The sequence below is a fragment of the Silurus meridionalis genome, chromosome 15, assembly GCF_014805685.1.
Source record: "Silurus meridionalis isolate SWU-2019-XX chromosome 15, ASM1480568v1, whole genome shotgun sequence".
NCBI classification, from domain to species: domain Eukaryota; kingdom Metazoa; phylum Chordata; class Actinopteri; order Siluriformes; family Siluridae; genus Silurus; species Silurus meridionalis.
Window position 1 is genome coordinate 3,666,556 of NC_060898.1, and position 12,273 is coordinate 3,678,828.

General features: G+C 38.7%; 1 protein-coding gene across 1 annotated transcript; it reads left to right on the top strand.

Moving 5' to 3' along the window:
- Positions 1 to 2,322: 2,322 nt before the first annotated feature.
- On the top strand, positions 2,323 to 11,957 carry dcaf12 (DDB1 and CUL4 associated factor 12). The gene is made up of 9 exons (XM_046867804.1): positions 2,323 to 2,553; positions 6,411 to 6,701; positions 6,786 to 7,052; positions 7,183 to 7,243; positions 8,946 to 9,139; positions 9,236 to 9,301; positions 9,813 to 9,975; positions 10,057 to 10,235; positions 10,398 to 11,957. The coding sequence occupies exons 1-9, from the start codon at positions 2,497 to 2,499 to the stop codon at positions 10,554 to 10,556; spliced, it is 1,437 nt and encodes a 478-aa protein (XP_046723760.1). The 5' UTR covers positions 2,323 to 2,496; the 3' UTR covers positions 10,557 to 11,957.
- The last annotated feature ends 316 nt before the right edge of the window (positions 11,958 to 12,273 follow it).

Genomic DNA, 12,273 nt, shown 5'->3' on the forward strand with positions numbered 1-12,273 from the left:
TAGGGCAAGGAAGGTTGGAGATGTATTCCAGGTGAAAGAAATACTGAACCATATCATACCATTTCCATACTTTAACACCATGCAATTCTGTCTGGACTGTGGATAATTGGGAACGACTTCACCACACAAGTCACTGCACCTTAACCCTATTGAACTGTTTGTGGATGAACTGGATCATAAGGTCAGAACGAAATTTCCAACCAGTCAAGACCACCTTTTGTAAGTTTAACAAGAGGTACGGCAAAGTATTTTAGCCAAATGTTTGGAGAAACAAACAGTCCGGATCTCAGGTGTGTGTAAAGCTGTGAGTTATGCTTAGGGAGGATTTTTCAATGAAAGTAAAGTGAAACATCTGTACATTTATATATTTGTTTGTTCAACATGAATCTTACTGTTAATTCCCCAATTACATACAAACAAAAGGAACGTGTGTCTCAAAAACTTTAGAGACTAAGTGGTTTTCAAACTAGGTGTTTGACAGGCATCATCCAGTAGCTGTAATGCATTTTGGGACTTTGATTCCAGATGTTTGCTTTCTTTATTACATCTAATTGTGACAAAATGGTAAACAAAAAAAAAAGGTTTTGTGCTTTTGTTTTAGGGAACCAATGGTGAAAGCTGCTATTTATTCTTTGTGGTTTAGGTTATTGATTATAAAGTCTGTAGATGGAGATTAGGTTGAAATGGAAAACAGTGTTTTGCGCAACAGGTTCACCAACTTATAAAAGAACTAGAAATTTGATTGGAACTCCTTCAAGACTGTTGGAAGACCATTTCAGGTGACTACCTCTTGAAGCTCATCAAGAGAATGCCAAGAGTGTGCAAAGCAGTAATCAAAGCAAAAGGTGGCTACTTTGAAGAACCTAGAATATGACATTTTTCAGTTGTTTCACACTTTTTTGTTATGTATATAATTCCATATATAATTCCACATGCGTTAATTCATAGTTTTGATGCCTTCAGTGTGAATCTACAATTTTCATAGTCATGAAATTAAAGAAAACTCTTTGAATAAGAAGGTGTGTCCAAACTTTTGGTCTGTACTGTATATATATACAGTAAATAAAGTATCAGTCAAATATATATGGACACACCTTCTCCTTCAATTCACAGGTATGCCTTGTCCAGGTTTATTTTGGTACATTGTCAGACAATCCAAAAAGTCTCAAGAACTTTAAATGTATCCTCAAGTGCAGTCTTCAAAACAATCAAATGCTATGATAAAACAGGCTCTAATAAGGACCTACCAATGAAAAGAAGACCAAGAGCTACCTCTGCTGCAAAGGAAACATTTATTAGAATGACCAGATTTAGAAACTGTTGATTTACATAAATATTTCTCAAAGTTCAAGTGGTAGACATATTTCAGCACACACTGTTCAGAGAAGATTGCATGAGTCAGGCAAAGAAACCATTATTACTGAAAAACAACAAGCAGATGAAACTTGTTTAGGTCATAAAACACAAGGAATGGACAAAAGATCAGTGGAAAAATGTCCTTTAATCTGAGTTCAAATTTGAAATTTTGGTTCTAACCTCCAGGGCACATTAAACCAGCATGGCTACCACAGTATTTTGCAGCAATGTTTTCCAGACACCTGGTCATAACATTGGTATGTGCTTTTTGAGCATCATGTTTCACATTTGGTACCAATTTGCTCTTATAATTCCATTCACTTTTCTGGAATGATGTTCCACTAGATTTTGGAGTGTGACATTTGTGTTCATCAGCCACAAGGGTGTTAGTAGAGTCAGGTACTGATGTAGGTGAGGAGACCTGTGGTGCAATTCATCACAAAGGTTTTAAGATCAGAGCTTCATAGCAAGCCACTCAACCATGTAAACCATATCATTAAGGTTCTCACTTTATGCACAGAGGCATTGCCATGCTAGAACAGGTTTGAGTTTCCAAGTAAAAGCAATTTTATTATAGCGCATCGTAAAACATCCTATAGGAATTTGTGCCTCCAGCTTTGTGGTAAGATCACATTTTTCTATGATTAACACTGGAAACCGGAAATACCCGCTAATTGGTTAATCGTCACTTATAATCTATCCAATCAGCATAGGGCATGTAAATCGATGCAAGCTGTGAGCCAATAGGCGCGTCTTATCAGAATACGGATGTGGAAATCGTTTGTCTTTTTTTTTACATTTTATATATATTGTTTACATGTTCGACCTTACATTGGACCATGTTGTAAATTGGAAACAAAACAACAAAATAAATAATAACAATTTTAAATAAATACCGGACGTTGATGTCGTCATTAGGAGAGGCGGGGCTAAGAGTACGGAAGCGCAAACAGTTCAGCCATAGCGACTCCGGATGGTTGACAACAAGGCCTCGGAGGACGTTTCACATCCATCCCGGTTTAATCCAATACAACCTCCCCCCTGCCCTACTGCCCCGCCGCCAGCGCCGTTATATGCCCCACTTTCCAGCGTCGCCCGTGCTGCCCTCCATGTGGGTGAGGGACCTGTGTGTGTCGGATTATGGCGAGAAAAACAGTTAGCAGGAAAAGAAAGGCAGGGGAGCTCAAGGAACAACAGGTAGGTCTCAGCTCAACCCGGGCTCGCATTTAGCATCCGTGCGCGCTGCTCAACGATAACTAGCCCTGTATTTCTGTTTTATATCTCGTGATTATCACCTGCAACCTTCACTGTCCGCTTTCTGAAGACCCTCAGGAGCTCCATACACATATACACCAGGGCGCCAGACCATAATAATAACCCGGAGTTTCCCTGACTACCGTCGCTAACAGTGACAGGCTCGCTGACTGACTAGCGCTATAAAGTATTGTTCGGGCATTTTGTAAATAATTGTAAAAAGTAATAATTCTGATAAAAAATAAATATTTTTTACGTTTGTGTCGAGCATTAAAAACATCTTGCAGGGATTTGGCTAACGCTTATATAACTAGGCTAACACCTGTGACCCTGATTAGCTTAGACATGCTAGCATACCCCAGGAGCTAGTTAATGAATAATAAAGGTGCTCGGTTATTTGTGATCAGTTGGCAAAAGAATAATAATAGTTATTATAATAAACAACTAATTTGAAGATAAATATATTCTCTAATAATTGGTGGGATCTTGATTGCTAATTGAACAACCTGCTGATCATGTAATAAGTTCAGTAGTGTTTAATTGATGTTTGTATCCATCTTCGTTCCCAATTGATCATTGCATTGAAAATGGGATCGAGCAAATCTTTAGATTTTTATTATATTAATGGAATCCTCAAGTCTTTAAAGCAAAGTCCATGATGAAAACATGGTGTATGTGATTTGTTAGTTTCCAGTGACACTTAATGGACATTGATATTTTGACCCAAAGTTGTGTATAGGTTTTTATGTAAAGGAAATATTTTGTATGGAAATGTTAAACATTTCTGGATGGAGTCTCTGGTCTTTGTGCTTTTCAGCAGTCCTCAGGTCTTTCTTCAAGACTGTAGACTTTGCTTTTATTCTGGAAGGAGTCTCCAGTGTCAGCAGTTTGCAACCTTCAGTACGTCTTTCTTTAAACCCGTGGATTTGCTTTCCAAGTTTTTCAGATTGTAACGGTACAGTCCGGTCACAGTTCAGTTCCAGTCATGATACTAAACAAAGAACAAAGAAAACAGCAGAGTACTGTGTGTGTGTGTGTGTGTGTGTGTGTGTGTGTGTGTATATATATAATAAAAATAGTGAGGAGATGCTTATTAAACATTTGTGGAAGGAGTCTCCAGTGTCAGTGCTTTGCAACAATAAGTAAGTCTTTCTTCGTTACCTTCCAAGCTGGTAGGAGTGTAACAATTATATTTCAAATGATGCAAATGCATTTTTCTTTCTTTCTGAATTTCCAGTCATGTCCAGTGGATATCAGTGTTTTGACTCAAAGTTATATATTCGCAGCTGTCAGGAAGTCTTACTTCAAGGCTGTGGACTTTGCTTGCTAAGCTGGTATAAGTGTAAAGATACACTCTGGTGACTATTCAATTCAAGTCATGATACCGTATTCTGGAGTCGATGTACTTCGTCTGAATGTTCAGTTTGAATGAAGAAAGATTTATAAGTTTCAGGACCATAAGCAATAAAAAGATGAACCAGCAACCTTTTTTTCGGGGGGGGTTCCCCAATTTTTACAAGGACATCAGGGTGGGCCGGTTTGTGCCCAGTGGTTGTGAACCCCTGCTATAATCAAATTTTGTAAATGTTTCATTTACCAAAAAAAAAAGGTTTTCTAAAACGTTTTTATTGAATAAGCAAATAGTTGACACAAGGATTTAAAACATCATGAGCTCCAAAGCACTCCAAGAACTGTAGAGATTGCGGGATTAAAAAACTACCAAAGTGCTCTTTTGAACTAATAATCCTGGTCATATATATTTTTTTGTCAAACCACAAGCCTTTAAACCTTCAATCTAAAGTTATTCATTTCTATAAAAGATAGAAAATCAGTATCTTGATAACAGGCTACATGACACCACTTTGTTGATGTATTTTCCTATATGAGAACTCCCTGATGTAGTTTTTGTATGGACTAACATGAATAATCACACATGTTTCTGCGATGTTTATCTAAATCAGTGTTTGGGTGTCATTGTTTCCGGGCATAAAAATTAGCAGTCTGTCACACTGGAGTTATGACACTTCCACTTCCACTTACATCTGTACAAAGATGCAGCCTTTTGTGCAAATATTCAAATCTCCACCCAGTTTGCATTCTGTTCTGTTTGAAGAGTGTCCTCAGATCAGGGATTCTTCTGAATCACTGGCTGTTTGTCACATTGTAAGAAAAGGGAGACTGTAGTCACCTGATAACCTCCTGAGAGCTCATGCTTCTTTAACAAACAGAGTATGACAGGCAACACACACAGCCAGCATACAGAGAGTCTCCAATTTGTCTTTATTTTTGTCACAAACTGTCTGGCAAACCACATCCAACTTTTTATTTCAGCTGTAAAGATCAAACGATCTTCATCCCAGACAGCTTGCTCTAACATTTCGGATAATCGCTGTCTGCAGGAGAGCGAAAAAATACCTCAAAGCCAGCCTGCACACTTTCAGATGTTTATTGACCGAACGTTCCACGTGTCGACACGTCACGCATACTTGTACGCGGATCAGTCATTACGTTTGTGTACAGATGGATTTTCCATGACTGTTTAAAAGCATGTTTCAGGTTCTGCTTGGATACAGATCATTAATGTGGGTATGTGTATTGTGGGTATGGTTTAATTTGATCAGCTGTGCAGTTTTAACCGCTGGCACTTGCGAAATACTCACACCAGGACATTTCTGGTACTGGTAATCACTTTTAAAATTACTTATGAAGTGTTGAATTTCAGACGTAAATCTGTTTTAACTTTGGAGGTTTCAAAGATTTTGCCATTTTTACCAAAATATAATTACTAATAATATAATTTGTGTGTATATATATAATATTTTTTTCTTTTTTTATATATATAATGTTAGATAACTTTTAATTTTGTACTTGATTTTTTAAATATGTAATTACTATTTAACAATGGAACTGTGACTGAACTAAGGTGAAGTCATGTTTGGAATGCTGATCCTTTGGCTTAATACTAGATTGGATGTATTTCTGTTAAGTAATTTTATAATCATTATTTGGGCCATGAAAGATCTTTGGGGCGGAGCTTCCTAAAAACGTGGACTTGAATCATCCAAATGTCAAAACCATTTAAAAGGGGGGAGAGAAAAAAGCCTAATGTTTTCTAATGCACTATTACTAGCTTGTGTATACTATTTACTATTGTGTTACTTTGCAGCTTTGAGCTTATTTCATTTATTCATTTTTAACCTCATTTATTAGTGGTCGACTGATTCATGCATGCTGATAGTTTTTCCGGGTTGCGTTATACAGTGTGAGAGCGGCCTCTAGAGGCGAATCACTGAAGTTTATTTAAAGTTTTATTACTATTATTATTATTATTATATTTTTTTTATCCAGTATCTATTTTTAAAACTATTGATTGATTTAATTGATTATTGGCAAGTGCGATCCAACCTAGCTATCAGGAAAATCGGTCGACCTATATTGTTCATTATTATCTTGATCCTTGTCACGGGAAATATTCGGTCGTGAACATACATGACAAGTTAATGTTTTCACTCGGAGTTGGTTTTTTTTTTTGGGTCGTTAAGCCTACGTTTTTATTCTTTGCAAAAAGAAATGATTTAATTTCTGTATAGTAGTTAATTAGCTGCACCGTCTTGCTAAAATGATGTCAAGACCATATGTTTCTGTTACAAGGATATTTAATGTTCCTTTATGTCAAATTACTTTAAAAAAGGAAAATCTGTGGATTCTGCGAAGATTCAGTATAAACGAGGCTCATTAAAATCTTGAGAAATAATGAGGGAACAGCTGCTGAGCGTGCCTTTCTCCTTCCCTTTCAACAGCTTGATTGGTGCCAGTCTGTGTATAAGCGTGCCCGTGTATCCTCTTCATCACGTCATGCCCAGCAGTGGTGGCAGGGCCGTCAGTCAATGGTGTCCGCCATTCGCGGGCGGGAATTTCGTCCGCAGAAGCAGCACGAATGGAGGTTCCAGCGCAGCTTGCGTGGCTTTGCAGCAGGCCGCATCCCGGGAATCCTCAAAGAACGCGAGTTTTCCTTGGGCTGCCTCAACAAGGTGTTCGCCTCTCAGTGGCTCAATCAGCGTCAGGTGGTTTGCGGGACCAAGTGCAACACGGTGAGATTTGGAAACTGTTCGAGTTAATTATTTGATCTTTTTCCACCGTAATGATTTATGGGATTGTGTTTTTTGTTTCTGCAGCTTTTTGTGGTAGATGTTCTCACGGGCCAGATTACGCGGATCCCGATGCTGAAGGACAGAGAGGGACATGGCGGAGGCTCCATGGGCGTGATAGGCAACCCGGTCTTTCAGAACCAGTTAGCTGGCGGACTGGATGCGCAGCAGGGCTGTGGCATCCACGCGATCGAGCTCAACCCGTCACGCACCCTACTGGCCACCGGAGGAGATAACCCTAACAGCCTAGCTGTCTATCGACTGCCCACACTAGACCCCGTCTGCGTCGGAGACGTGAGTCTGCACTCTAACGTACATCATTTGATTTTGCAGGTCTATAAATGCCAGAATGTTAGAATTATGCTTTTTTATATTAAGTAGAATGAGAAATATTAATTCTGGTTTTTATTATTATTATTTTCAGGATGGTCACAACGACTGGATTTTTTCCATTGCCTGGATCAGTGACACAATGGCTGTATCAGGTAACAGGCCTGCATCCACCCTGATTAATGGCTGCCTGCTCAGCAGATCTTCCATACTACAAATCTATGTAGCTCAGAAAAAGAAAACAGCGGAGCATGGTCTTTTTTTTCTTAATACAAAAAAATGCTGCTTTAGCACCATTTCTGCTGACATGAACTAAACAACTTGCACATCATAAATGCTCGTGGTTTATATATGATCATGAGGGTCGGTCAACTTCAACCAATTTTTTATTTTTTTTCTTGATCTTTGCAATGCAAAAAATCTTTATAATAGGCAGCTTCGCTAAAACGCCGCTAGGCACCGCGAATCTCTGAGCAGCCTTTTTTTATAAAGATGCTCAGTAATGGGAAGACTGACGACCTGGGCATAGTTTTTTTTTTTAGGCTGCTTAGCAAATTGAATATAAAAAAAATTACATGTAATTATTATATTTCCCTGGATGTAATGATGCGTAATGTTTGCACAAGCCGGCTTTCTTTGTACTTGCATCCATACACTGATCACCCGTGCAACAGATGTTTTTCTAACAGGGCTCATTTGCCTTTGGTGACACCCACAAAAAGTACATAAACAACTAGAAGCTCAAAATGATTAAGGCAGAAGTGGACTTGGAAATTTGGATTTGCTTTAATGCCTATAGTATTTATGACTGGGTTTAACAAAGAATACTATGTTCTTCATGATATTCTTGATCTAGTTTCCTTAATTAGTACATGGATCTTGTATATGTTGCTTTAAAAAGGGTGTCGGCTCAATAGTAATTAATAGGCGGTGTTTATATTCTCGGTTTGGTACTATCTCTTGTTTTTAAGTCACGGTCCGGTTTAAGAAGAAATGCAAAACATTAAATTGCTTTTTTTTTCTTTTCCTGTTGCAAAGAACATAATTCATTTTTGAGAAAAAGCTCGTAGGTCCATTTGCTCGTACGTTCAAACTAATTTTCACCATAAGAATGAATGTAAATGCGATTGAATCTGTTCCGAGACCTCATTCGATCGCTTATTGCTTTTTTGTAGCCTATTTTAACAAATTATTTTATTTTAGCAATTTAGCAAATTACCATAATGTAAACATAATTGAACACTTACCCATGTGGTAGTGCTCATAACCTTCTTGGTTTCAATAGTAATTCTTTTAAAAAAAAAATTTTCACAGCACCATAACGGATTTTCTTGGGAGACGTTTTTCAAGATTTCTAGTAAAATAAAAATCTAACGCTAAAAAAAGTTACGTTTTTGCTGCACTGAACAAATGGAGCGACCGAGCGATACGTCATCAACTAACCGCCTGATGTTACCCTCTGCCGAAAAAGGGGAACTTCAAAATTTGAAATAGGGTCGCCGTATCTCCGTTTGCTTGTACTATTAGTTGCTCGTACAACAGGGTTTTACTGTACCTGCATGTCTTCCCGCACCACATCCATAAACCTTTCAAGGTTAATAATAATAATAAAAATAATAATAATAAAAAAAATCATTAACACTGCGCTCATGTGCGAGGCGGAGACTTAACAAACTCGCAGTCCGCACCTTAATGTGTTTGCTAGGCAGCTCAGATTTCATGTTCCGCTCGTATAAAGGATTGCTTTTTGTACAACACCAACCAAAAGCCCTCTACTGAAACTTGTTGGTATGAATACGTGTATCATTAACACCCCTACTCACTAGTATGATTTCATACCGGTCTTTTCTGTGTTAGGTTCTCGGGATGGCTCCATGGGTCTGTGGGAAGTCTCTGAAGAGGTGCTAAATTTGGCAGAGAAACAGCAGGCTGAGGAAGGGGTTCCCAGTTACGCCCACATCTCCCACCGTGCCCTTAAAGACATCCCTAAAGAGTACACTCACCCGTACAACTGCAAAGTACGCGCCCTAGCCTTCAATAACAGCCATAAGGTCAGTCTCTGTCGCATCTTCTTAATGTATAAATGATGTATATGACATTGAGTATTTATTTATTTTTTTAGACATAAATTTTTCATTTTCCCCCAGGAGCTGGGTGCTGTGTCTCTGGATGGATATTTTCATTTATGGAAGGCCGAGGACAACCTGTGTAAGGTAGAGTATTCTTCCTTGTAGAGGGCTGTAGAGTCTTTGCACAGTACTGTATATTCAAAGTATACAGTAGGTTTACTGGTCGGCGCTATCTTCTGTTATGTGTTCTGTCTGTCCTGTCTGTACTGTTTGCACTAGGTTGCACTCGATTCACTTAATGTATCCTTGCGTTGTGTTGCTCTGTGTTGTTTAGTGTAGCACCAGGGTTCTGGGTTAACGTTGTCTCGTTTTTACTGTGTAGGCTAATAAATAAGAAAAAATAATCCCAAGCTGTTTGTCATGTGTGGTACTTCACTTTAGCATCAGTTTAATGATTTATGTCTGTGTAAAAATGTAACGAATATCAACAATCTTTATAAACTGTGACAAAGAAAACGCGAGAGCTGGTGGTCAGAAATTCGGCGCAGGAGCGGAATTAAGAAAACGGCTTTACTTCCTCATACAGCTTTGCCCCATGTGTTTATTCCTTTGAATATGCTCTTGTTCTTATCATGCTCTTCTTCTTGCCGTTCAGGAGCTTTCGACGAAGCTTCCTTACTGCAAGGAGAACGTGTGCCTGGCGTATGGACTAGACTGGTCCGTGTATGCGGTCGGCTCCCAAGCACACGTGTCCTTCCTCGATCCTCGGCAGTCTTCCCAAAACATAAAGTCTGTAAGCTCCAGAGAACGTGGCAGCGGTACGTCTCAAAAATATCGCTTATTTCTTTATAGACTTTCCATGCAGTCGCTGAATCCCGTGTGTGTAAATGTGTGAACAGGAATTCGCTCCGTCAGCTTCTATGAGCACATTGTGACAGTAGGGACAGGACAAGGCTCCCTTCTCTTCTACGACATCAGGGCGCAGCGTTTTCTTGACTGCCCACCCAGTGCACCCGGCGGGTTCCGGAAAACCCCTGCAGACGGCATCCTTAAACTCACCACAGGCAGAGGCTGGCTGGTATGTATATACATCAACATGCACATATTAGCAAATAGAATCTAAGATATGAGGAAAGAACCCTAATCTAAGTGATTTCAAAATGTGCACCTGATGCTGATTCGAGAACTCGAAACAGAATCTAATTCGAAACGGTCCCTTTTTCTCTCCTTCACGTCCTAGAACCATGACGAAACGTGGCGAAGCTATTTCTCAGACATCAGCTCCTTTCCCAACGCCGTCTACACACATTGCTACGACGACTCCGGAACCAAGCTGTTCGTGGCCGGAGGACCCCTTTGCTCGGGGCTGCACGGAAATTACGCCGGACTCTGGAGCTAGCTTTCTCCGCTCTCTCGCTGTCTGTGTTAAACCTCACTCTACATACTGGTCATCATTGCAGCTTCCTGTCTGTCTCTATTCATTTGCTCTTTTCTGTTTTGTGCCGTCTTTCTTGGCTCCTCGTTTTTTTTTTTTTTTTTTTTTCTTCTCCGTGACGAAGCAGAGTTTTGAGCAGAAGCGAGGTCCGAGCTCAGGCCGCATTCGGAGAGTCGCCTCAGAACTTTAACAAAGTGTAAAGATATTAAACTATTTATCAGCCTCTTGAGGATCTTGGATGTTCGCTTGGTTTGTACTGTTTTTTTATTTTTCGTAGCAGTCCATGTAAAGCGTTTTAAAGATCTTGGTGGGGGAAAAGTTTGTTCTTTCAGTATGGACTATGTGATGAGCTGTTGTTTGCGGTGGACTGAAGTACGCTGAAGAGCAAACGGAAGAAAAAAAAAAACAGACTGTCTGGTAGCAGAGTTTAACTTATAGTTTTTCTGTGCCATAAAATGCCACGATGATCACAGAGGGACTGATGACTGCAGACAGACAAACGCACGAACGTGATGTTTTTTAGCGAAACACAGACATTGCCGTCAGTGGATACGTTTGTTTTTTCCTCTGCTAGTGGGTGAAGTATGAATTTATTTTTTTTTCTGGATTGTGTCTTTTGCTTTGTGATTTATAGCTTATGCGCACATCACATCGGCAACGCTGTCAATGTTTTCTTTTTCAGCAACTGTAATTTATTCCCTGCCTTCGTACGTCGCTAGCGCTCCTGCTGTTGAAGTACAATCATTTTCATTAGCAGCGTCGTTTCTGAGCTCCAGTCAGGGGAAGACGATTGAGACAGGGCAGTAGTCGGGAACACCGTTGCCTTTCCTGAGTCTTTCTGTGAAAGACTTTTGCGAGTCGACTTTTTTTTTTTTTTTCCTTAATTTTTTTTTTTTTTTTTTTTTTTTTTTAAACATGAAACCTTCATGGATCATTGTTAAGAAAAAAAAAAATCTTGAACAAATAGAACAGATTGTGGTCAAAAAACGTATATTAAATGAATAACCATCACTTTTAAAATGTATTTTATATATTAAATATGTACACATTTGAAAATCTTATAGAGAGAATACATTTTATGTAAATGTCAGAAAACCTGTGTGTGTATGTGTGGACTTAACGTCATTATTTTGGTGGTGCCCTCTTTTTTTTATACACACTACCTGAGTGTTTTTACAACTCGACGAGTCGGGGGGAAAAAATGTGCACAAGGCAAAAAAAAAATGTTTAAAGAGAAGATAATGAATAAAAGTCTATTGATGTATTTTTCTTCCATCTTTGATTTTGAAGTGTGTTTTTATTATTTATGTACACAGCCTCATTTTGTAAGCATTAAAGCAATATAGGAGTATTGCTTCAGGAGTATTCATGCCAGCTTCAGTGCATGTTTGCTGAGACTTTATTTACTTATTTATTTATATATACATTTTTTTGTTTATTTGCTGTTTTATGTAGCTTCATTTGGGTGCATTGGGTGAATTTTAAGCTTCAAGAAGGAAATAGATCTCAGTTTTTTATGAACAAACACATGATACACATCCAAATGTACTAGTGTTTACTTCTGGAAGTGCATTTATTATCTATAAAGCGGATTATAATATAAACAAAATTAATTATCGGTGTATTTTTTTTTTTTTTTTTTACTGAAGTACACTGGGTGTATTTATTTAACTGTATGAAT